Source organism: Polypterus senegalus, chromosome 2 (assembly GCF_016835505.1).
Source record: "Polypterus senegalus isolate Bchr_013 chromosome 2, ASM1683550v1, whole genome shotgun sequence".
Lineage (NCBI taxonomy): Eukaryota > Metazoa > Chordata > Cladistia > Polypteriformes > Polypteridae > Polypterus > Polypterus senegalus.
In genome coordinates, this window is record NC_053155.1 from 201045054 (window position 1) to 201072115 (window position 27062).

The 27062-nt window shown below is 37.1% G+C and overlaps 1 protein-coding gene and 1 long non-coding RNA gene across 2 annotated transcripts in view; one reads left to right on the forward strand and one right to left on the reverse strand.

The window, feature by feature from the left end:
• The window catches only part of nme7 (NME/NM23 family member 7), a 212231-nt gene that overhangs the window by 91002 nt on the left and 94167 nt on the right, over positions 1 to 27062 (reverse strand). Inside the window, exon 8 of the mRNA XM_039745178.1 lies at positions 22351 to 22415. Within this exon, the coding sequence (XP_039601112.1) occupies positions 22351 to 22415 (65 nt within the window). The remainder of the gene's footprint in view (positions 1 to 22350; positions 22416 to 27062) is intronic.
• LOC120523664 overlaps positions 1 to 27062 on the forward strand; it is a 136533-nt gene that overhangs the window by 65271 nt on the left and 44200 nt on the right. The window contains exon 2 of the long non-coding RNA XR_005632678.1: positions 14089 to 14163. This is a non-coding gene — a long non-coding RNA (uncharacterized LOC120523664). The remainder of the gene's footprint in view (positions 1 to 14088; positions 14164 to 27062) is intronic.

Sequence of the window (27062 nt, forward strand, 5' to 3'; positions counted from 1 at the left end):
ATTCCCAATACAGATCTACTGTAGTTGTTAACATATACAGTACTTAGCATAGATATTTATATACTGTTTCCAAAGAATACAGTTTTAGTTGCACTGCTTATACAGTATATGTGCTCCATTTTTAAATTCTATCTTCAGAATTGCAATATATAAGAACATCTGTCCATCCATCCTTATCCAACCTGCTATATCCTAACTACAGGGTCACGGGGGTCTGCTGGAGCCAATCCCAGCCAACACAGGGTGCAAGGCAGGAAACAAATCCCGGGCAGGGCGCTAGCCTACTGCAGAATGCACACACACACACACACACACACCAAGCACACACTAGGGACAACTTAGAATCACCAATGCACCTAACCTGCATGTTTTTGGACTGTGAGAGGAAACCAGACTACCCGGAGGAAACCCACGCAGGTAGGACCCGGGAAGCAAACCTGTGTCTCCTAACTGCAAGGCAGCAGCGCAACCACCGCGCCATCCATATCAGAACATACTAAAATTTATAAATGAAAGGAAGTGATTTACCCAGTTCAGCTTATTTGATTTATTACTAATATTACCCCAGAGCCTTACTCAGATGAAACTTAAATGATCAGGTTATTTCACTCTGGTAAATGTTTCTTTTTGCAGATTCTCACTATCTTTTTTTACGAAAAATAATATTTTCAAACTCCTGTCTTCAACAGTATTACATTATTACAAACTCAAGTACAATACTGCGTGCTTCAGTATGGAGACAGAAGAATTCTGCTTGATGTACTTTCCTAAGGCTTACTAAATACTCAAAAGTAACCTGTATATTTTGCTCTGTTAAGCAATAAAAGGAGCAAACTGGCTTAACCTATCAGAGCAGATATGCCCTTTTTGCTAAGGGTGGACATGGCTGTGCCCTTTGTGCAAAATGTAGAGTAGATATTTATTTTATTAGCAGGGCTACCAGAAATGCATGCAATACACTAAAACAAAGTCCTACCAATGCATTACATTGATTGAGCATAATGTGTCTTGACCTCATTTCATTTTATGAACCTGAATTTTGAAAAACAGGTTTATGAGATGGAGGACCTACATCAGCAGCACTGAGATGGGACACAAGATCATTATAAAGCATACTTATGTACAAACTCAAGCATTTATTATGGGTCACTGCACCATTACAAATTAAACAAACATATATATGTATATTTAAAAAAGGTAGAAGGTATTCACTGAAAAATATGAGGACAGATGGATATTCAGTAAAAATGCTGATCACACTGGGAATTAAGCCATATCCCCATGATAAATAATTTATTTCTTGAAGCAAGAAAATATAATTGTAACCAAAATTCCAGATTATTTTATAGTATATTCTTGCAGGTTAACATCTTCATTGAAAATACTATATTTGTCTGTTACTTATGTTTAGGGTCAAATGATCAGATCTGTTATTTGAAAATAAGGTATATGTAGCAGCCTACTGATAAAAAAATAAAAAAAAACTTCTATTTGCAAACTATAATAATTGACTGCTTTCCAGAGACATAATACAGAATTGATGGGTCTTAGCATTTTCCACTACTCTGAACATAACAAGCAAGCATGTTTTGGTTAGAAAAATTAAGTAGAGCAAAAAAAAAAGAAAGATAACACACAGCAAAAAAGAATATTTTATTGCAAAAAGGAAAATCAACACTAGAGCTACAAAAAGGCATATATTTAAAAGAGAATGTTTCTTTTATCCTTCCAGAATCAAGCTAGAAATTTCTGCTTTCATTATGGTTACAGCAAAGTTAGTCACAGATACAGTGTATTGTCAGGGGCAATACTGCTGTTTTTTGAATGAATTCTGTAAATAGATTCAAATAAAGGGATTGTGGCTCCTCTTAGACAAACCCAATGAGTCTAAAAAATGTAGAGTATTCAGTATTTGGCTTTAATGGGGAGCAACCAATAAATACAAGGGCCTTTACATTTCAAGAGTAGTTGTGGTCAAGTGTGCAGATAAAACCAGGATTACCAAGCACTTGTTGGGCCTGAGGTTTTATATTGAAGCCATCAACTCCAGAAGTGCTGCCAGATTAGCTCTGGAAGTAAACCCTTGTATAGGTAACAAACAGCAGCATCTGGGTAACTCATTTTAAAGCAAATCTATCTAACTTTTCTTAAATTGTGTTCCTTAAAGTGTACCCTTCCAGAGACAAATTACACTAATGTAATTTATTTCAGAGTTCCAAATCTGGGAAAAGGCTCTGTCCTTAAAACTGAAAGTAGTAAAAAGGTCAACCCCAATGATACCCCCATGGTCAAAATTTGAATATTGAAGTGTTACCATAGCGTGGCAAAATGAATAGAAATATTCATGATTTTTTTTGCAGAAAGACGTTATTTTATCCACTACATAGCAACAAAATACTGTCTTGTCCTTATTTCAGCTTAACACAGTAGATTGGTTCATAACAGCTATACCTCAAGAGTCACTCAGACTTAACCATATTTACATAGAATTCCGATTCCAAGAGATGCACAGGCTAATGTCAAGGAGATTATCAAGCAAGAAAATTCTTAGGAAAACTTATCTATTAGCTAAACAAACAAGCTTAATGCACTAAATGGTCTCCTCATTTGTCAAATTTCTCATGTTCTTATGTATTCAAGAAGACAAAAAAAAAACTAGCATGGTGAAGATATGGAGTGGTAGGGCTAACCCTGCATCACAATGCCACACCAGTAATCATAATTAATTGAAAAAACACCATAGTTAAATAATATATCTAATAGTATACTTTTTGTTACATAAACTCAAAAAAAATTATATGAAACCTTGGAACACTGAATGCATTCAACAGTGAAAGATTTCTGACCCTGTGTTAATAACATTTCTTTGGGAAATGTACAAAAATAATACCAATTCTATATAATCTTCAATAATCTTATAAAATAATATAACAATATTCACAATGCTTTATCATATTCATGGCCATAGAATATCGCAGCCTATTCTAACAGTACTGGGCAAGAAATGGCCGCATTCAGTGCACAAGTCCATCACAAGGCTCAAAAATGCTCACACCCACTGGGTCAAGTTGGAGTAATTAACCAGAAATGCACATTTTTGGTAATGTGGGAAAAAAACTAGAGTACTAAGATGAAACTCTTACAGATATGGGAGAATATGTAAGCTCCATGGGCAAAACATTTTAAATCCAGGATGATACTACTGAACATAAGTTAACATTTAATTGTTATAACTAATCTCAGGATTGTAAATGTATGTATTGAATAAAAATGTGCTAGTATATAGTTCCATCCACCAGTTTTTGAACTCATTTGTTCCATTATGGTGTTTCTGTCTGCTTGTGACCCAATCTATATACAGTAATCCCTCGCTATATCGCGCTTCGACTTTTGCGGCTTCACTCTATCGCGGATTTTAAATGTAAGCATATCTAAATATATATCACGGATTTTTCGCTGGTTCGCGGATTTCTGCGGACAATGGGTCTTTTAATTTATGGTACACGCTTCCTCAGTTTGTTTGCCCAGTTGATTTCATACAAGGGACGCTATTGGCGGATGGCTTAAAAGCTACCCAATCAGAGCATGTATTACATATTAACTAAAACTCCTCAATGATAGAAGATATGCTTCCCGCGCGGTGCTTCATTGTTTGCTTTTCTCAGTCTTTCACCCTCCCTGACATTCTCTCTGGCTGACAGAGGGGGTGTGAGCAGAGGGGCTGTTTGCCTAGAGGATACGGACGCTCCTCTACAAAATCCCGCTTTATCGCAGTGCTTCGGCATACTTAAAAGCACGTATTGATTTTTTGATTGCTTGCTTTTATCTCGCTCTCTCTCTCAGACATTCTCTGCTCCTGACGGCGCTCCTTTGAAGAGAAGATATGTTTGCATTCTTTTAATTGTGAGAAAGAACCGTCATCTCTGTCTTGTCATGGAGCACAGTTTAAACTTTTGACTAAAGGGTGTTATTTCATGTCTACAGGGCTCTAATAATGTTAACAGTGTGGGAGAGTTTATAAGGGCTTAAAATATACAAAAATAACCATACAAACATATGGTTTCTATTTCGCGGATTTTTATCTATCGTGGGGGGTTCTGGAACGCAACCCCCGCGATCGAGGTGGGATTACTGTATATTAAGAAAGCAAAATTTAGGGGATGTTTCAAATGGGTGTACATGTCTCCTTAGGGCTCATTTATACTTCACACTCAGAACGCGTACGCGCCCTCATCATGGCTGCCACGCGTTCCCAGCGTTCATTTCACGCGTCCTCTGAGCCGATCCTCAGAAATTAAGGCGACGCGTGCACGAGAGTTGCAGTACCAGCAAAAAGTCGAGGGCCGCAGTGTGCTAAAAGTCGGAATGTGACGTCAGAGTCTCTGTTTACTATCTACATGTGACAGAAAGCCTCTATGCAGATCCTATGGGGATCGATGTGCGTGCTTCGCTGTTTGATGAATGGTTCGATGTGGTGAAGCAAAATGCCGACATACAGATGCATTCGTGGTGCTTTTATATTCAAGCGTCGCATATTCCCCATCATAATGACACGATGCATTTTACAAGTCTCACATAACATTTTGTGCCGTCTTTCTTTTTTTTGCAATTTCACAACAGCAACATAATGTATAGCGCTGTATTTGAGCCACTGAGAAAAAAATAAAGAACACGGTGAAAACATGTATTTTGTGATTAAAGTGGAAATTTCGGTTTTAATCTCGAATTGTCCACTTTAACCTCGTAGTTTACTGTATCATTAAATCAGACAGTCGTAAACGTCATCCCAGTTTTTAATCGCTACGAGCTTCTTGGACCTGACAGCTGCGGCAGGCAGCAATAGATCACCACACAGAACAAATTAAATGTATGATATTCCAACTCTCTGCACATTTAGAATCTTTAGATTCATACTTGATATTACTTTCATGATGAAATGCATTAAAGTGTTTATGTTACATTTTACATATAATTTAGTTTAAATAATGAATACTGTTAATAATTACACAAATGTGGGGAATAATTACAGACATGGGGTGACACAGTGGCGGAGCGATAGCCCTGCTGTCTCACAGGGAGTTATGTTGCTGGTATTTCCTGCTTGTATTCCACACTGTGCTCCGTTTCCTTCCAAAGATATGCAGATTTGGGGATTTGGTGCCGCTAAAATGACGCAAGTGTATGTGTGTGCTTGTATTCACCTTGCGATGAGCTGAGACCTCGTCCAGGGATTGTTTCTCAGTCGTGCCCAATGCTTGCTGGAATGGACACATCCCTGGATTTATGGATTTAATCAATAAACATCCTTTTCAGAGATATTGCGGTAAGGTGTTATCGGAATTTAATAGGTGTTTTAGGCAATTCAAAACACAGAGAAGCCGAACATGTTCTCACCGTGATAATATCTCGCACTGCCACCTGGTGGATTCCTCCAAATTTACGTAAAGTATGCGAGCAAGTATGAAAACTACAACGCTTGCGTAGCAGGAGCGTCCTCTGCAGCATGCGTAGCGTTGCATGAAGTATAACTCCTTAGAGAGACTAACTTTCCTAATATGAGTTCAAAATAATTAAAATAACAAAGATATTCAATTGGAGGGGGAGTATAGGAACTTAATCAAGGACTTTGTTAAATGGTTTGAACCACCTACAACTGAACACCAGCAAAACCAAGGAGCTGGTGGTGTATTTTAGGAGGTCCAGGCCCCTCATGGACCCTGTGATCATCAGAGGTGACTGTGTGCAGAAGGTGCAGACCTATAAATACCTGGGAGTGCAGCTGGATGATAAACTGAACTGGACTGCCAATACTGATGCTCTGTGCAAGAGAGGACAGAGCCGACTATACTTCCTTAGATAGATAGATAGATAGATAGATAGATAGATAGATAGATAGATAGATAGATAGATAGATAGATAGATAGATAGATAGATAGATAGATAGATAGAAAGAAGGCTGGCGTCTTTCAACATCTGCAATAAGATGCTGCAGATTTTCTATCAGACGGTTATGGTGAGTGCCCTCTTCTACGTGGTGGTGTGCTGGAGAGGCAGCATAAAGAAGAGGGACGCCTCACGCCTGGACAAGCTGGTGAGGAAGGCAGGATCAATTCTAGGCACGGAGCTGAACAGTTTGACATCCGTGGCAGAGCGACAGGCGCTGAGCAGGCTCCTGTTAATCATGGAGAATCCACTACATACACTGAACAGTATCACTCCACCCCTTAAACGTTAACATTATTCAAAAGTTATTGCCTATTATACCTGCATTGTTATCACTCTTTAATTTAATATTGTTTTTATCAGTATGCTGCTGCTGGAGTATGTGAATTTTCCTTTGGAATTAATAATCTATATATCTATCCATCTATCTAACTATCTATCTATCTATTGAGATCACCATAGTTCTTATACCACCAAATAAAAGACTACAAAATAGGAAATATTCATCTTACCACCTAAGTGTTAATGCTTTTGCTGGGAGAGGTCATTACTTTGTGTCATAATCTGGGCAGTAACACCTAGGTGTGAGTCAGAAGTACAACAACAGGTGGTTGCCAGCCCTGGAACATCTGTACTTGGAATTTGCGAACCTTATGTGAAAAAGTCACAAATGAGGCAGGCAGAAAAGACAAATTGTGTACAATCATATTCCTCCTGCCATCTTCAGATCTCCCCACAAATGTTTTATGTGGCTTAAGTCTGTTCTTCGGTTGGGCCACTCAAACACAGTCATAGAGTTATTCCAAAGCCACACCAGGCAGTATGCTTTGTGTCATTATTATACTGAAAACTAAACCATCTCCTCAGTCTGAAGGCATGTCCACTCTGAAGCTGTTTTTTAAGGATCTCTCTGTATTTGGCTGCATTCATCCTTCCCTTAACACAACATACAGTACATGACTTAGGGTCTTCATTATACTTACAAGCATCAGTAAAGTTTTTTTTTTCATCTTTGCAAGGTGACCTACTAACAAAATGTAACTTTGGAGAGGTGACTTAACTAAGACACATTTTTTGATATTACATATTTAGTATACAACCTGCGAATCCTTCATATTAACATGTAATTTTACCATCATGTCAAAATGCCGCACTACAGAGAGATGAATAACCTATCTACTGATGTTTTGTAAGTGTTATGAAGACCTAAGTAATAGATGGTGTCCTCAAGTATTTTATTCATCTTTTAGTTGAAAGAATTCTGCTGGACCTACTTTATCAATGCCTTTGAGAATTTTGAAAATCTGGAATAGGTTTCACATAGTCTCTTCTGCTTAAACTAATCAGATTTAATTCTCCAGGTCTTTCAGAGTACAACATGTCCTTAAATCCTGCAACTCACTTGGTTGCTCTCCTCTGCACAGCTTTAAGTGATGCTATATCTTTCATGTAGCGTGAATTCACCATTCACTTATCTAGCTCTGAGATGGAACTACCACCGATCTGAGAATTTTGCAAAATGTTAAAACTACTTCAGTAAAATATATATAAAATACATATATTTAAATAATGAAGCAATAACATACTTTAATAAAATAATTGAAATAACTCAGACTAGATGCAGGCTGTCACTAAAGCCCATACCATTATTGGTTTATGAAGAAAGCAGACATTAAGAGTATGAATCTAAATGTAATCAGTGATCATAATGTTAAAAACACAGAAAATGAGAAATTAACACATTGTTTTGACTTCTCAGAGTTTCTAAGGAGTCCAAATTCACATTATATGTACAGTTATCCCTATATTTTAGGTTTGTGAGCACGCACACCCACAGAGAATGAGCCAGCCAATGAATTATTTATTTATTGAAAACAGTCACTTTTTCTGACCTGTGGACCCGTTATAACACAATGTTCTATAATATTTTTTAATAAACATTACAAATGGGTGAAAATGTCTTTAATTTCTTTACCAACTATTGATAAACAATCATGACAAGATAATACATAACCATCTACACTTAACCCGTAAACAATTATTAATTGAGTTATAATTCATAAATGGGTTTGAATCTTGGATTTGAACCTTACACACAGTCATTTTTCAAGTGAAGTATGCACATTCTTCTCGTGCCTATGTGGGCTTTCCACCCATATCCTTAAAAACACACTGTTTAGGATAACTGGAGATTCCAAACTGCACCTGTGGGCGGCACGGTAGTGCAGTGGTAGCGCTGCTGCCTCGCAGTTAGGAGACCCGGGTTCACTTCCCGGGTCCTCCCTGCGTGGAGCTTGCATGTTCTCCCCGTGTCTGTGTGGGTTTCCTCCGGGTACTCTGGTTTCCTCCTACAGTCCAAAGACATGCAGATTAGGTGCATTGGTGATTCTAAATTGTCCCTAGTGTGTGTGCGCCCTGCGGTGGGCTGGCGCCCTGCCCGGGGTTTGTTTTCTGCCTTGCGCCCTGTGTTGGCTGGGATTCCCTCCAGCTGACCCCCATGACCCTGTAGTTAGGATATAGCAGGTTGGATAATGGATGGATGGATGATTTACAACCTTGTTTCAATGCACCTTGCTCTACCTACCATACAAGTCTTTTAAAGCAAATAATTAAAGAAAAAAAATAAATTTAAACAAATTCTTCTGATTAAGTGAATAAGAAACTTCATCAAGTTAAACTGATATTTGTGTTGAAATAAAATCAAAGGAATCTTCAGCCATGCAAAACTGACTGAAAGAGCAGGCTTGTCATATAAAAATTCATATTTTTGGTCTGACAAAATGAAACACACTGTCTGCCACCAGCTTTGCAATAAAGTGTAATTTCATTCCAATGTTTCTTCAGATAAAACTAACTGGAAAATCAACTTTCTACATGAAAGGAGACCTCCACAAATATGTACCTAAATATTTACTAAAAAGGAAAAATAAAAATAAATAAAAACAGAATACTTCCTCTTTTGAAGATCAATATCCTAAAAAGAGGTATAGGAATACAATATACAGTACAATGTATTTTAATATTGATATGAATTATTCAGAGTTAATGAATATCAATGAAGTTAAGCAAACAAACAACTACATCAAAGCACAGATGTGCAAAGATCTATCCATCTATTATCCAACCCACTATATCCTAACTACAGGGTCACGGGAATCTGCTGGAGCCAATCCCAGCCAACACAGGGAGCAAGGCAGGAAACAAACCCTGGGCAGGGCGCCAGCCCACCGCAGTGTGCAAAGATTCCACTACTAATGTTTCATTATTATAATGATTTATATTCAGTTATTTAAACAATTTCTCAACATTTCATTCATCTAGCCATTTTTTCTGCTTAATCCAATTCAGGGACTGTGAATAGAAGCCCATCTCCAGCAGTGGCAGGTACAAGAAAGTAAACTGTCCAAAGAGAACATAGGAATCCACCACTGTAATGCCTGCAGTAACAATGCTGACTTTTGCATACATGACTTTCTACTAAAACACTCACTAGTTGGCACTAGTGTAGTCTCAGTTATTGATTTACAACTGGGAGAACATGAACATGGTGAACAGTAAAAGCCAAATCCAGCTTAGTTTTAGATTTTTAAACAGACAGCTCTATAAATGCAAGGTAGTAGCAGGCACTATTTGGCAGTGGTCAGTATACAGAACTGCTGAGTCTTATTTATAAGGCTATGGAAAATCACAGTGACAGACACCCAAAATAGCATAAAAATGTACATATTAAAATAGCTTCTTCGAGGCAAGAAAGCAGAAAAGTATCTTTTAATCCTAATAATGTAATTTTTTAAAATATTTAAATCAACATAGCAAAGGAGAAGATGCAAAAGCTAAAATAGCGAATAACCATTCTGTAATTCATAAATGAGAACAATTCAATAATGAATGTGTGATGTAATCAGTAGCCAATGCAGATTTTAAGTAGAGTGATATATTCCTAAAACTTAGACTAACTAAGAAATGCATCAACACAATTTGAAGCCTTCTCCAGTTTATTTAAGGTTAAATGTGGAAGTCCAGAAAACAACAGTTCAACCTGGAATGTTTAAAGAATTGAAAAGTTTGAATTAGCATAAGCCAACCTAATTCAGGATATTCATGTAAGAAATACAATGATTTTCTTCATGAGATAGAAGTAAAAACTAAACAAGAATAGTTGTGTAAAATGTTTGAAATATTATGATATATGCTTAAATTTAAATATTTAAAGTCTAAATATTCTTGATTGAACAAAAATTAGTTAATTTTCACCCTCTGACAGAAGTCCATAGTGGGATAGACGTTTGAAGTTGATCTTATTTAACCTTCTAGGAGTGGTTCTTAGAGGGATAGGACCACTGGTAAAGAATAAAATATCAAAAATATTACCATATTCACAATCAGCCACCTCAAAGTAGCAAAAAATTACACTTCATATGCCTATATTACCAATCTACACTTTTTCTAAGTTTTGTGAAAACAAGTATCTTATCCTATTAGGGGGTGATGTCCTGGGGTTTATTGATGCAGCATGCACAACTTCAAACTCCTCCTGGTAATTTTTGCTGAAGACAACTATTAGTTTACTCTTTATAACAAGGGTGATATTTCTTGCATAAAATATGGCCCAAAAATGTCCTAAAAATTGTTTTTTTTTTGGGTCTAGAGGGCCAAAAATAGAAAGAGGGTTTTGCCAGACAGAAAACACTGAAGTGATTTAAAAAATTCTTATGAACACAATAGAGGTTCAACTTTCAACACAAATAAACACAGCCTGAGATAAGCAATATTTTACATATGATGGATTAATAGTAAAAAGGTTTTAAAAATGTGGCTGTAATGATTATATTTATAAAATACACTACAAATATTAATGCTGAATACACTGAGGTTTACATTGATTACTTAGATTTCAACTCATCTTAGAAGAGTAGCACAGCTAGTTATGAATATAACTCTTGGGAGATGTAAAGATTTCATATATTTCATAAAACTATTTCATAAGCTTAATGATTTAAATAATAAAAGAAAACAGAATATTTGAGTTCCTATTTCCAGATGTAGTCATTTTGGAAACATCGGCAGTTCAAATATTAAGTTACTGTGTAAGCTTGCTACTAATCTATATAAGCTTCACAGTGAATAGTGCCTAATAAGCCAGCCACAGTGGATGCACAAACCACTGTGTTTCTTCATGCCGGTCCCAAGCCCGGATAAATGGGGAGGGTTACGTCAGGAAGGGCATCTGGTGTAAAACTTTGCCAAATCAATATGTGGACAACAATGCAAATTTCCATACCGGATCGGTCGAGCCCCAGGTTAACAACGACCGCCACCAGTACTGTTAGCTGGTGGAAGTTGGCCCAAGAAGAAGAAGGAGAAGAAGAGGGGAGAGACGTGTCCGGAGGCAGGAGGAGAGGAGGAAGGTAAAGAGAGTGGAACTGAGGGTAGGAACTTTGAATGTTAGCAGTATGACTGGTAAGGGGAGAGAGCTAGCTGATATGAGGGAGAGAAGGAAGGCTCATATGTTGTGCGTGCAAGAGACTAAATGGAAGGGGAGTAAGGCCAGGTGGATCGGAGGTGGACTCAAATTGTTCTATCATGGTGTGGAAAGGAGGGGAAATGGAGTAGGGGTTATTCTGAAGGAACATTATGTCAAGAGTGTTTTTGGAAGAGAAAAGAGTGTCAGACAGAGTAATGATTATAAAGCTGAAAACTGGAAAAGTGATGATGAATGATGTTAGTGCATATGCACCGCAGGGTGTGCAATGAATGAGAAAGAAGATTTTTGGAGTGAGTTGGATGAAGTGATGAACAGTGTACCCAAGGGACAGAAAGTGGTGATTGAAGTGGATTTCAATGGGCATGTTGGTGAAGGGAACAGTGGAGACGAGGAGGTGATGGGTAGGTATGGTGTCAAGGAGAGGAATGAAGGTCAGAGGAAAGTGGATTTTGCCAAAAGGATGGACATGGCTGTGGTGAATACGTATTTTAAGAAGAAGGAGGAACATAGGGTGATATACAAGAGTGAAGGAAAATGCACAAGGTAGATTACATACTATGCAGAAGAGTCAACCTGAAGGAGGTTGAAGACTGCAAAGTAGTGGCAGGGGGAAAGTGTAGTTAAGCAGCATAGGATGGTGGTCTGTAGGATGACGTTGGAGATCAAGAAGATGAAGAGAGTGAGGGCAGAGCCAAGGATTAAATGGTGGAAGTTGAAAAAGGAAGACTGCAAGGTTGAGTTTAGGGAGAAGGTGAGACAGGAACTGGGTGGAAGTGAAGAGTTACCAGACAGTTGGGAAACTACAGCAGATGTAGTAAGGGTGACAGCAAGAAGGGTGCTTGGCGTGACATCTGGACAGAGGAAGGAGGAAAAGGAAACCTGGTGATGGAATGAGGAAATACAGGAGAGTGTACAGAGGAAGAGGATTGCAAAGAAGAAGTGGGATAGTCAGAGAGATGCAGAAAGTAGACAAGAGTACAAGGAGATAAGGCGCAAGGTGAAGAGAGAGGTGGCAAAGACTAAAGAAAAAGCATATGAGGAGTTGTATGAGAGGTTGGACACTAAAGAGAGAGAAAAGGACTTGTACCGATTGGCTAGACAGAGGGACTGAGCTGGGAAAGATGTGCAGCAGGTTATGGTAATAAAGGATAAAGATGGAAACATACTCACAAGCGAGGAGATTGTGTTGAGCAGATGGAAAGAGTACTTTGAAAGGCTTATGAATGAAGAGAATGAGAGAGAGAAGAGGTTGGATGATGTGGAGATAGTGAATCAGGTAGTGCAATTGATTACCAAGGAGGAAGTAAGGATAGCTATGGAGAGGATGAAGAGTGGAAAAGCCGCTGGTCCAGATGACATACCTGTGGAAGCATGGAGGTGTTTAGGAGAGATGGCAGTGGAGTTTTTAACCAGATTGTTTAATGGAATCTTGGAAAGTGAAGTGATGTTTAGTGAGCAGCAGTCTGGTTTTATGCCATGAAAGAGCACCACAGATGCAATGTTTGCTCTGAGGGTGTTGATGGAGAAGTTTAGAGAAGGCCAGAAGGAGTTGCATTGTGTCTTTGTGGACCTGGAGAAAGCATATGATAGGGTGCCTCGAGAGGAGCTGTGGTATTGTATGAGGAAGTTGGGAGTGGCAAAGAAGTATGTAAGAGTTGTACAGGATATGTACGAGGGACGTGTGACTGTGGTGAGGTCTGCGGTAGGAGCGACGGATGCATTCAAGGTGGAGGTGAGATTACATCAGGGATCGGCTCTGAGTCGTTTCTTATTTGCAATGGTGATGGACAGGTTGACAGACGAGATTAGACAGGAGTCCCGGTGGACTATGATGTTTGCTGATGACATTGTGATCTGTAGCGATAGTAGTGAGCAGGTTGAGGAGACCCTGGAGAGGTGGAGATATGCTAAGAGAGGAGAGGAATGAAGGTCAGTAGGAACAAGACAAAATACATGTGTGTAAATGAGAGGGAGGTCAGTGGAATAGTGAGGATACAGGCTGTAGAGTTGGCGAAGGTGGATGAGTTTAAATACTTGGGATCAACAGTACAGAGTAATGGGGACTGTGGAAGAGAGGTGAAAAAGAGAGTGCAGGCAGGGTGGAATGGGTACAGAAGAGTGTCAGGAGTGATTTTTGACAGATGGATATCAGCAAGAGTGAAAAGGAAGGTCTACAGGACGGTAGTGAGACCGGCTATGTTATATGGGTTGGAGACGGTGGCACTGACCAGAAAGCAGGAGACAGAGCTGGAGGTGGCAGAGTTAAAGATGCTAAGACTTGCATTGAGGTGACGAGGATGGACAGGATTAGAAATGCGCACATTAGAGGGTCAGCTCAAGTTGGCCGGTTGGGAGACAAAGTCAGACAGGTGAAATTGCGTTTGTTTGGACATGTGCAGAGGAAAAATGCTGAGTATATTGGGAGAAGGATGCTAAGGATAGAGCTGCCAGGCAAGAGAAAAAGAGGAAGGCCCAAGAGAAGGTTTATGGATGTGGTGAGAGAGGACATGCAGGTGATGGGTGTAACAGAACAAGATGAAGAGGACAGAAAGATAGGGAAGAAGATGATCCGCTGTGGCAACCCCTAACGGGAGCAGCTGAAAGAAGAAGAAGAAGAAGAAGTGTATAGTGCCTAATAGTTTGTTTTTTATGTTCCCTAGATTTTCCAGCACGTCTACAGGATCTTTAATTGATTAAATACAGAGAAGAGGAGTGAGAAAAACAGCATGCTGAAGGTATATATGAGAGTAAGCCTTTATAATTTGTAAACAGCTTAGACGGTCACAACTTAGAGGCAGAAATATCTGGGATAAGGTAGCCTGAAGAAGTAGAAAGTAAATAAAATGGGCTTATGATTGAAGCCATGCATACCAATGCCCTGAAGAGCTTGGTGATTGTATATAGCACAGTTTAAATCTAGAATATTCCCATTAATACGAATGAAGAAATTAGCCAGCTGCATTAGGTTAAAACTCTCTACTAAGATCATAAAATCAACGTCATGATGGCATTCAAAATAATTAATATTAAAAATTTCAGTTGTGCTTGAACGTTTGTGAACCCTTTAGAATTTTCTATATTTCTGCATAAATATGAACTAAAAAACATCATCAGATTTTCACTCGTCCTAAAAGTAGATAAAGAGAAACTGTCCTGGCCCAGATGCAGCAAAACAGGCCCAAACCATGATACTACCACCACCATGTTTCACAGATGGGATAAGGTTCTTATGCTGGAATACATTTTTCCTTTCTCCAAACATAATGCTTTTCATTTAAACCAAAAAGTTCTATTTTGGTCTCATCCGTCCACAAAACATTCTTCCAATAGCCTTCTGAACAAATCACAGTACAGAAACTGCACTTGTTAAAGTAGTAAATGACTTGCGGGTAAATGCAGACAAAGGTCATTTATCTGTTCTCATCCTCTTAGATCTGAGTGCTGCATTTGACACCATTGATCATAATATTCTTAGAAATCGCCTTAGTCAATGGGTGGGCCTCTCTGGCAGTGTCTTAAATTGGTTTGAATCCTACCTGGCAGGGAGAAAATTCTTTGTGAGTTGTGGTAATCAAATCTCAAAGACACATGATATCCGATATGGTGTTCCACAAGGCTCTATCCTGGGTCCGCTGTTATTCTCAATCTACATGCTTCCGTTAGGTCAGATTATCTCAGGTTACAACGTGAGCTACCACAGCTATGCTGATGACACACAGCTGTACTTATCTATAGCACCTGATGACTCCGACTCTTTCGATACACTAACACAATGTCTTACTGGTATTTCTGAATGGATGAATAGTAATTTTCTCAAACTAAATAAAGAGAAAACTGAAATTTTGGTAATTGGCAATAATGGATTCAGCGAGGTTATCAGAAATAAACTTAATGCACTAGGATTGATAGTTAAGACGGAAGTAAAAAATTTAGGGGTAACCGTTGACTGTAATCTGAATTTTAAATCGCATATTCATCAGACCACTAGGACAGCATTTTTCACTTAAGAAACATAGCTAAAGTTAGACCTCTTATATCATTGAAAGATGCTGAGAAATTAATTCACGCTTTTGTTTTCAGTAGACTAGATTACTGTAACGCACTCCTCTCAGGACTACCCAAAAAAGACATAAATCATTTGCAACGAGTGCAGAATGCAGCTGCTAGAATCCTAACTGGGAAAAGAAAATCCGAACACATTTCTCCAGTTTTGATGTCACTACACTGGCTGCCTGTGTCATTCAGGATTGACTTTAAAATTCTGCTTATGGTTTATAAAGCCTTAAATAATCTCGCTCCATCTTATATATCGGAATGCCTGACACGTTATATTCCAAATCATAACCTTAGATCTTCAAATGAGTGTCTCCTTATAATTCCAAAAGCTAAACTTAAAAGAAGTGGTGAGGCGGCCTTCTGCTGTTATGCACCCAAAATCTGGAATAGCCTGCCAATAGGAATTAAGCCAGGCAAATACAGTAGAGCACTTTAAAACACTGCTGAAAACACATTACTTTAACATGGCCTTTTTATAACTTCACTTTAACTTAATACTGATACTCTGTATGTTCAATTCTTCATAATAACTATTCATGGTGGCTCTAAAATCCATACTGACCCCTACTCTCTCTTCTGTTTCTTTTTCCGGTTTCTTTGTGGTGGCGGCCTGCGCCACCACCACCTACTCAAAGCATCATGATGCACCAACATTGATAGACTGAAAGCCAGAAGTCTACGTGACCATCATCATCAGGTCCTTCGATGAAAACGCTAAATACAAAGAGGACTGTTTGATTTATGTTAGGTAGATTGCCCAGAGGGGACTGGGCGGTCTCTTGGTCTGGAACCCCTACAGATTTTATTTTTTCTCCAGCCTTTGGAGTTTTTTTTTGTTTTTTCTGTCCACCCTGGCCATCGGACCTTACTCTTATTCTATGTTAATTAAAGTTGACTTATGTTTATCTTTTATTGTGTCTTCTATTTCTCTATTCATTTTGTAAAGCACTTTGAGCTACATTTTTTTGTATGAATATGTGCTATATAAATAAATGTTGATTGATTGATTGATTCTGGTTTGTCCACATGATCTTTAGCAAACTGCAGACGAGCAGCAATGTATTTTTTGGAGAGCAGTGGCTTTCTCCTTGCAACCCTGCCATGCACACAATTGCTGTTCAGTGTTCTCCTGATGGTGGACTCATGAAAATGAACATTAGCCAATGTGAGAGAGGCCTTCAGTTGCTTAGAAGTTACACTGGGGTCCTTTGTGACCTCAACGACTATTACACGCCTTGCTCTTGGAGTGATCTTTGTTGATCAACCACTCCTGGGGAGGGAAACAATGGTCTTGAATTTCCTCTATTTGTACACAATCTGTCTGACTGTGGATTGGTGGAGTCCAAACTCTTTAGGGATGGTTTTGCAACCTTTTCCAGCCTGATGAGCATCAACAACTCTTTTTCTGAAGTCCTCAGAAATCTCCTTTGTTAGTGCTATGATACACTTCCACAAACGTGTTGTGAAGAGCAGACTTTGATAGATCCCTGTTCTTTAAATAACACAGGGTGCCCACTCACACCTGATTGTCATCCCATTGATTGAAAACACCTGACTCTAATTTCACCTTCAAACTAACTGCTAATCCTAGAGGTTCACATACTTTTGCCACTCACAAATATGTAATATTCGATCATTTTCCTCAATAAATAAATGAACAAGTATAATATTTTTGCCTCAATTGTTTAACTGCTTTCTCTTTATCTACTTTTAGGACTTGAGTGAAAATCTGATGATGTTTTAGATCATATTTATGCAGAAATATAGAAAATTCTAAAGGGTTCAAGTGTGCCACTCTGGGCTGATTCCCAAATTGTGCCCAGTGCTATGAAAGGCTCAAAAAGATTCTTCAAACCCTTTGTTAGATTACTTGTGTTAAGAAAATGGAAGGATGGGTGGAAATTGATGTGGGCAGCATGAAGCTGTAGGCTTAGAGCTTACATAACTGGGGATTGAGTTTACACATTTCTCCAAGGTTTTGTTCAAAACTACAGATTTCCTCCTGTAGCCCAAAAATCTGTGTGTGTTTGGTTGACTATTAACAGTAAATGTAAATAAGCACGGTGGTTAGTATGCATATGCCCTGAAATGTTGTCCTACCCAAGGCTGGTTCCTGCTATGGGTCTGCTGGGGACAGAGCTTATCTTGGTTGCAACCAGATTAAACAGTTGTGAAAATAGGTGCAAGGATATTAAGAAACATATTTTACTGAAATAATCCATATTAATTGTAAACCCCCCAAAAAATCCAATGAAGACAAATTTTTATTTGACACTTTGGTGCAGTTTAAGTATTACCACAATAACACCCACCTAAAAGTAGTCTCTATGATCTTAGTGTAAAACAGGGAAACATTTACAACACAAATTATACTTTACATAATGTTGATTTCACGTCTTGTACATCAACCACCTAATTTAACATGCCCCTTATGTCCCCTCTGCTATGGTTTGCCTCAAGCATAGACTAAATTTGACAAGGTATGTGGTTCATAACATTCTCAATCTAGCTTGCTTTATGACAGTCCAACCTATTAAGCCTGTGTACATCTGTTTAATAATGACTTAATTTTCTTTTTTTGTGATACTGTGAGAAAAAACCCAAGTAATTCATCATTAAGTCTTATGTAAAAAGTAGTATGTGAAATATGAGCATTATAGTTTCCAAAAAGGAACAATTACATTTTAAGCAATTTAAGATTGCTATAATCAAAGAATATTAAATGCTGAAATAAGGAATAACAAACTAAAGAGAATGAGGAATATAACAAGAGTGGAGCTCTTACTGTTACAAAATAAGGGGCAGAACTTCTCAGGAAAGGATCCTTAATATTAAAGGTTTTCCTGTTATTTTTTATCTTGATTGAATCAGTTTAGTAAATATTCTTGAAAACTTAAAGAGGGACTTTTTGATATATTCAAATGTCATTTTAAATCTACAGGAGGATTATTTTCTAACTACTGAAATATTTGTTATCAAAAACATAATTTGTTGCAGCACACCATGGACAGTGAGTTACCTAACAATATGCATATTTAATTAAAGTTCCTGACAGTTGGTATTGAAGGGTTCAGGAGATTATGCCAGAGTGGAATATTAGATATCTGGATCCCCATTCACTTACTGATTTCAGAAATGCAATATGTTAAAGCAAACAATTCACAGGTATAATATTACAAAGGCAGATGGAAATACTGCAAAATATGATTTAGTAATAACTAAAATAAAACCATTTCAAAAAAGTAAACAATAAAATGAAAAGCTTAAAAACAATACTATAACACAACATTTCAAGTTGAAATTATTTCTTCATAATTATGTATAAATTAATTTGCCATATGAAACTAAAAACAATAAGGGGTGTTCAGAATCATCAAGGAAATATGGCAATGTCTGAAACACAACCTTTCAAAATCAGAATTTGTACTGTATGATAAAAATATAATTATGAAGTATCTCCTAAATGGAAACTAACAAAACTCTTCAATGTATTTAGACTATAGTATAAATGGTGACTAAAACTACAATATGTATTTTAGCTAGATAATACAACAATGAGGCATACAGAAATATTCAAAAGTTGAGTCTTAATCAAATTACAGCGTTATCCATTAATATGAGCAGCCTGGCTAAATAATAGCAAAAAGGGCTGTAATAAATGTCTTTATTGTTTATCTGCATGATCTTTCATTCAAAATATTAACAAAAATCTAACCTTTAATTGAATTAAATAATTTAAATGAAAAAGATATTCTCATCATAAAACAAATATTTTTCTCAAAAAGAAGTATGTCACAACTATTGGCTCCCAAAAGGTTGTTGAACTACACAAATCAGAAAATGGCTATAAGAAAATAGCTTAACACTAGAATTACCAGAGCCTATGAAAATACTTGTAGATCCGTTCCACCTTAAATCGCTTCGCACCTCTCCGTCAGCGTCTTTAGTCCTGTAAATGTGTTGATAAGCAGCAAGCAGCCTGTTATCACATCCTCCCACCCCGCACAGTTTTTACAGCTCAAATCTGTTTACCTGTGTGTCAGTTGCTTAATGTTGTATAGAGTGAGAAGTCAATCAAAAGGGCACCTTTTATAAATATTATATCGTTATTTGGAACACTTGCATTTCATGTGTGTTCCGTGTCTACAACGATCTATGTAAACACATCGTTAAAACATAAATGTTTTTCATGTTTTAGTAATAATTGACAAAATGTAGACAATAAGTGTATAATGTGTGAAGCCTGAATTCCAAATATCAAAGAAACACTTTCACAAAAGGTACAAATATAACATAACAAGTGTGCTTCTATTCAAGAATATAACTGCAGAAAAAGAACCCTCGTTAGGGTGTGACATTGACACGCATTTGCTACGACCGCTTTGGTGGTGCAACGGTATCAACTGTTGACTGGTAATCAAAACTTCATAGGTTCGACCCCGGACAAGTCCGTTTTGAGAAGTGAGCTGCTCTTATTCTCACTATTTTAGAATAAAAACATACATTTGATTTCAGTCTTTAACAGCCGGTGTAAATTTATTATACTTGTAAAGGTTAGCTTTTTCTTTTTTTATTTACTTTTATTCTCGCAGTCGAATTCACGATTCCCCCCTCACATTTGACACTGCTGTTTTCACATAAACGTGCTATAACAGAGGTGAACTCAGATGATGACGATGATTCTACATCGGAGCAAGAATGCACGTCGCACTTTTGCCATCGCTGTACTTTATATATGTACATGGGAAGCTCTGCACTCTACTTGTGACTTTACACTGTAGGAAGTAAGTAAATAAATAAATAAAGGTAAATAGGTAAATAACATTCGATCTGGCTCTTAAATACAAAGTACAGTGACGGCAGCTTCCACCTGCAGCTATAGACTCTTCAGTACACAAGCAATTCTCCACGCTAGTGTTTGGATCTGGATGGTGTATGAGCCCCCTCAAAAAATTCTAACTGCATTCTCGTACCATTGCTTGCATACTAAATTGTCAGCAGGCACTTTCGTGGCATTACACATATTTTTTGAGCATGCCCGTTTCGAACACAGGAAGCTCTGCAGTCCACTTGTGACTTTACGCTGTAGGAAGTAAGTAAATAACTCAAGGTAAATAACATTCGATCTGGCTTTTATGTAAGTAACATATAAATGTTAATGTTTTGGGCACATGCACCATCCAGATCTACGAAGCGGTCATAGCAAATGAGTGTCAAATGTCGCAATCTAATGCGGGTTCTTTTTCTGCAGTTATATTCTTGAATAGAAGCGCACTTGTTCTGTTATATTTGTACCTTTTGTGAAAGAGTTTCTTTGATATTTGGAATTCAGGCTTCACACATTATACACTTAATGGCTACATTTTGTCAATTATTACTAAAAACATTAAAAATGTTTCTGTTTTAACGATGTGTTTACATAGATCGTTGTAGACACGGAACACACATGAAATGCAAGCGTTCCAAATAACGATATAGTATTTATAAAAGGTTGTTCTGCTTGACTTCTCACTCTATACAACTCTAAGCAACTGACACACAGGTAAACAGACTTGAGCTGAGAAAACTGTGCAGCAGTGGGAGGATATGATAGTAGGCTGTTTACTCTGTATCAACACATTTACAGGACAAAAGACACTGATGGAGAGGTGCGAAACGATTTAAGGTGGGACAGAGTTTTTTCAAAGATTCTGGTAATTTTAGTGTTAACAGTTGAAAATGCCAATTTGTGCTATCAGGTTAATATAGTAATTAATAAGTTTAAAGGAACTGGAAAAGTTGAGAATTGGCCTGGAAGAGGACATGGGTCTATACTGACCCCATGCACAAAAAGGAGGATAGTTCAAGTGGCCAAAGAATCACCAAGGATCACAAATGGAAAACTGTAGATTGGGTTCTTGGGGTTAGACAGTCTCCAAAACTACAATAACAAACTCAAGTGCCTGCTGTTTGCAAGATATCACTGGAAATTTCATTGGTTCTATGGTCAGATGAGACAAAAATAGAGCTTTTTAGGAGCAAACACCAAAAGGTAGGTTTGGCATACTGAGCAAGGTAGGCATGGAGAAAAGTGCCTAAGCCCAAGTGTAAAGTATGGTGAATATTAAATGTTGTTGGGCTGTTGTTCTGCCAAATGCCCTGAATTACTTGATAGGTTACATGTCATTACAGTCTCCACCAAGCATCAGCCGATATATCAAAACAAAACTGCCTCTGCCAGGAAGCTTAAATTGGGCCACTGTTAAAATTTTTCAACTGGATAACAATCCAATGAACACCTTAAAAATCAACACAAAAATGGTTCAGCAACCACAAATCAAGGGATAAACTGAAGAGGAGAGTCCATTCTAGAGAATCCCTTCTAGCTATGTCTTTCTTTTACACAACTGTCCAGTTAAAGCTCACATTAAGGGAAAAGAAGGATGTACAATTAGCAGCACAAACTGTTTATCAAATAAGAAAATGTCTGGAATGAAAACCTGCAGTTATTGCGGCCCTCTAGGAACTGAGTTTAACATCCCTGAGTTAGGTAATGTATATTTCTTTTGGCATATCCACCAAGTCCAGCAGTTTTCCTGTTTGTTTATTAAATTTAGTAGTATTTTAGCCCATGTCTTATAATAATCATCTAGACAAACTGAAATGCAGAAGCATAATAAATTTTATAATAAATGGCTGCAACCGCAAAGTGTGGTTTTCTCAATACTTTGTAACACTATGAAAATACTGCACTGATGGCTAAATTCCATTACTAGTTTTCATAACTGCCTTGGACAAAATATGAAAGTAAATCATTATCATGACTCCCAAGGTATAAAGTAGAAAACAAACACTTCTGTACATATCAAAAATAAAGATATCCATACCATCTGTAAAGCTGTGATCTGGAATCCTGCATCAAGGATTGCATTTAGGATATTTCCTGTTAATCCTAAAAAAATGATTATTAAAAATGTTACAATGTAAAATTAAAAAAATCCTAAATGCACAAAGTATATTTAAATTAATTTATATAATAACTGTATAAGTACTGTTCTAAATTAAAATTAACCTCTGTTGCTAAACACGTACAGTATAACTATTTATGACTCTGACTTATAAGAAACACCAGCTCACCCTAATTTTGCAGTCATTTGTTACCTTATTTATTACATTTTTGTTCACTTGCAATAATGTAATAATGTATTCATTTTTTTTAAAATAAGTACTTATACTTATGCATTTCAATTAAAATTATATTTGAGATTATTTCACAAGGATCACAAATTTTAACATTAATGAGATGATATAGGCAAGGAACAATTTATATGATCTAATTACTTACATTATTTTGACAAAATAATATACTAAACTTATGAAGTCCTGGCTATAAAATATATAATATTTTAGGGTGGTCCAGAAATGCAGTGGTTAGCACTGTTGCCTGCAAGACTCTGGGTTTGAATCCTGAAATTGGCCATTGTCTGTATAGATTCTACACATACTCCCAGAATCTGCGAGTGTCCTGGCTTTTCTCCTACATCCAAAAGAAAGGGGTGGATGATTGAATAGTTGAATGATGGATTCATGGATATTGTATTTTGCAAACAGTAAATAACCCAGTTTTTAGATATTGTATATTCATAAAAACAGGAAACATTTTAGTGGAGTACAGTAATATTAGAAGTATCAAACTTCTTATATTATTATATTATTATTAACATGGCAAGCTCTTATAGCATTAAAGACAAAATTAAAGGATATTAACATGGAAATTATATAGTATTTGCTTATAGCCAAGTTATACAATATAAAATAAGTGTAATCCTATCAATAAATCATTTGCAGGAAATAAACAGAAAGAAAACCTTCTAAAAAAAACTTAATCATCCACCTTAATAAAAGGAAAAGTGTCTATGTGTGTGTGTCTGTGTATCATGGTTCTATCCAGTAGGGTTAAACAATATACCAGTACTGGAAATGTACTGAAAATCTGAAATTTTAAAATGGTAAGGTGCCAGCATGTTGGGATTTTCAGTACTGGAAGTAAATGTCAGGTTTCCAGTCAATCCATTTTTTCAACATCCATTATGGGAGATGCTTTGACATGATTAAAACTTTATGGGTGAATCCTTACTGCTTTAACGCACACTTTATGCCATCAAGAGGGAAGCAGTGCATAGTGCAGTGCAATGGCATGATGCATCATGGATACTGGAGTAAGACTGGGATGGGGTTGGATTTATTCATTATTTGCTTTGAAATCATTTTGGTACTGAGGTGTAAAAGCTATTATGGATACTGGAGTTTAAATGTTAGTACTGATCCATCACAACCATCCGGTAACTAGGGTTAGAAAGAAAAAATTAATAATATCAAAACATACAGAAGAAGATTAAAAAAACAAAAATGATAATAAAAATACCAAATAACAGTCTATAAAAAAAGAAAATTGGTTTTATCAGTCTACTCTGTTATCCAATGTTATACGCTAGCAACAGCAGCGTGATAGAAACTTTCTTGTACCCACTCGAGCCATTTAAATGAGGCTTATGGCTCTAATGCTAAGGACTGAGAACTTCACATGATGGGCAATGAATGAACAAAAATATTGATAAATCGACATGCACGTTGGGGCACCAAAGACCCAACACAAGTTAAAGTCACTACACCTGGCAATTGTAGTATTGACCACTGTCATATTTTCCTTGCAAAACATTTTGACTATAATAGTGGTCAGTTCATCAAATGACAACAAAGAGGAAAAACCCAGCGTGAGGGGAAACAGATCAGGTGCATATTATTACCAGACCAAATAGAAAACTCATGTATGAAATAAAAATATAAGATCTATGTTGATTACTTACATTTCAATCCACCTTAGATTGGAAGCACAGCAAATCTATTTAAATAAAATTATAAGACATGTGTATGTCTTTCTGTTTGCTTGCCAATCATGCAAAAATGGCTGAACCAATTTACATAACCTTTTTGCCTGTGTGTTGCTTCTGTTCCAACCCAAAACAGGATCTCACCAAAGGCCACATGTACAGAGATTTTTTTTCCACAACTAATGGATAATAATTTTATTGTCTTGCTGAATTACAGCTTTTGTCTAAGAGCATATCTTTTTGTCTCATTGCAGGTTGTGTTTAGCCATGATGAGTTTACAAAAGACAGCTGTTCCCTGTTTATTTATACTCGGGCAACACCGGGTACTTCAGCTATAAATATGTTTAGTTCTTCTTAATAAAAAAAATATATCAGGTGCGTTGCTAATGTCCCACAGTGAATGATTGGTTATTCAGTGCTAAAGATATCAGAAGCTTTAAATACTATGTGTCTCGAGTGGAACAGATAGACGTTCTTACGTCCCATTTATATTTAGCTAGTACATGTCACTGCGAGGGTCCACTAGGGTGTATATTTTGTGAATTTCGTCAGAAGTCAAGTCATGTCATGTGGATTCTCACGTCAATGACTGCGTGCTTTAAGAATTTTGTGACAAAGCGGTCCTGTGTGTGTAGACTGTACATGTACTAGACAAGAAAATATGAGCGTATTTAAGGAACAGTTGTGTGAAGTAATTCTTTGCTACCAGCACCTGTACAATCCAAAATTAAAAACACAGAGACAGCCAAATTTGCACAAATTCAAGGCAAGAAATTGTCTAGACTAGGGGTCCTCAATCACAGTCCTGGAGGGCCGCAGTGGCTGCAGGTTTTTGTTCCAACCCAATTGCTTAATAAAAAGCACTTATTGCTCAATAAACACTTCTGCTTCACTTTAGTTGTCTCACTTGTTAAGATTTTGAACCCTTATTGCTTATTTTAGTTTTAAACAGCTGTATTCTCAGTTTTTAGTTGCTCCTTATTAGCAATAAGAGGAAAATGACAAAAGAGAGCAGCATTTCTCCATTTAGCTTGTTATCATTTACTCCTGTGTTTATTTATCATGCACTGTTGGGTTTAATTAAATACTGTACTTGGAAGGAATGTAAAGAGAAAAAGTGAAGGACTGAGAACTACTCTTCCATTTTAGCATTCAAATCATTTGGATGATATTCTTAGAAAGGGGAAGAAAATCTAGGATATGAGAATGACCTGACATAGCAGAGTTAAAGCACTAACAAGCCATGACATTAAATTATTGGAAAGAATGACTTTCTAACTAAGCAACCGGGTTAGAAAAAAAACTTGCAGCCACTGTGGCCCTCCAGGACTGTGATTTAGGACCCCTGGTCTAGACCATGAGCAAAGATGAAAGTTTGTGAAGATAGAAATGAAAACATCTGCAAGATCAATATGTAAAAGCAAAGAAATAACTTCAGGGGAAAAGCCTGGAGATTTTTCAAAGGCACAGAGTTGTGCACTGAACTCCTGCACTTTAAACAGACCAGGCTGTGCATCCTATATGTGTGATCTGTAAGCAGTCTGCGGTATAAATGGGTTTTACCACTGCTTCGTGTTGTCTGTGTGGTGTCTTGTGTCATTGGTGCTGTTGTTGTTAGCTAGTATAGGAAGTAAAAAATATTTGTTGCTTTGGTCAGTTACTAGTTTGAGTAAAATATAAGATAGAAATTGAAGCTGGATCCACTTATAGCAAATGAATGCTCTGCACATTATGGCATTATGGCCTCTGTGGAACAAGCAGGTGTTTATTCTATGTTTATAGTCTATTATATTCTGAATGATTAAATTAATCAGAAAATTAGTGAGCTGCTTTCTTTGTTGTATGTCACAAAGACAAAAATATTCTTACTTGCTGTTGTGGTCTAGGAATTCACCCTGTAGTGTCATGGTTAAGAGCTGCCTATGAGTGGCAAACTAGAAAGTTTTCAGTTATGAAGAGGTTCTATCACATAGACATACAGTATAATGGCTATAAACATACATTTTCATAATAATAACACAATATGTGAATGCATACAATAATAAAATAAAACATAAATAATTCAGCAGTACTTCAATATGGACTGAATATTCTTATTCATTTTGGTGCCAGGATTGAAGATGTGACATTACAAATCTTCTTTGTCAGAGATTATCTAATCATGGAATCAAAATTGGCTAGCTACTTCTATTGATGCATTTTATGTCATAAAAGATGTGAGAAAAATTACACACCAGTTTGTAAACCTGTTTTCCAAAGCCAAGCAACTATTAAAGATTATAAAGATAGACAGACAGAGACAGTCAAACCCATTGCAGAACAGGATGTTCAAATGAAGAGTAGGTCTTTAGTTGCTATTATGTTTTCAGTGATACAAACCACAGCTTATCCCCAGCAACAACTAACCATTTACAGCAAATCATACTTGATCTAGTTATAGATTTCATCAATACTGGGGCATCATTCTCAGAAATCTAAATAAAAAGATGTTTTTACTAATTTCCTAATTTCAGATCATGGTAGCTGTCACCCTCTCTCTCTCTCTTTCTATGTATGCAAGGAGCTCTCAGTTTGATGTTTGGGTCCAGCCTGGATGAAGAACCACATTTCTTAGTCTACCTATTAGACCAAACCACATAGAAGTATACTTTTTTGACAAACTTAACAAAGATTAAGTTATCATAGCTGTGCAGGGCACATTTTATTC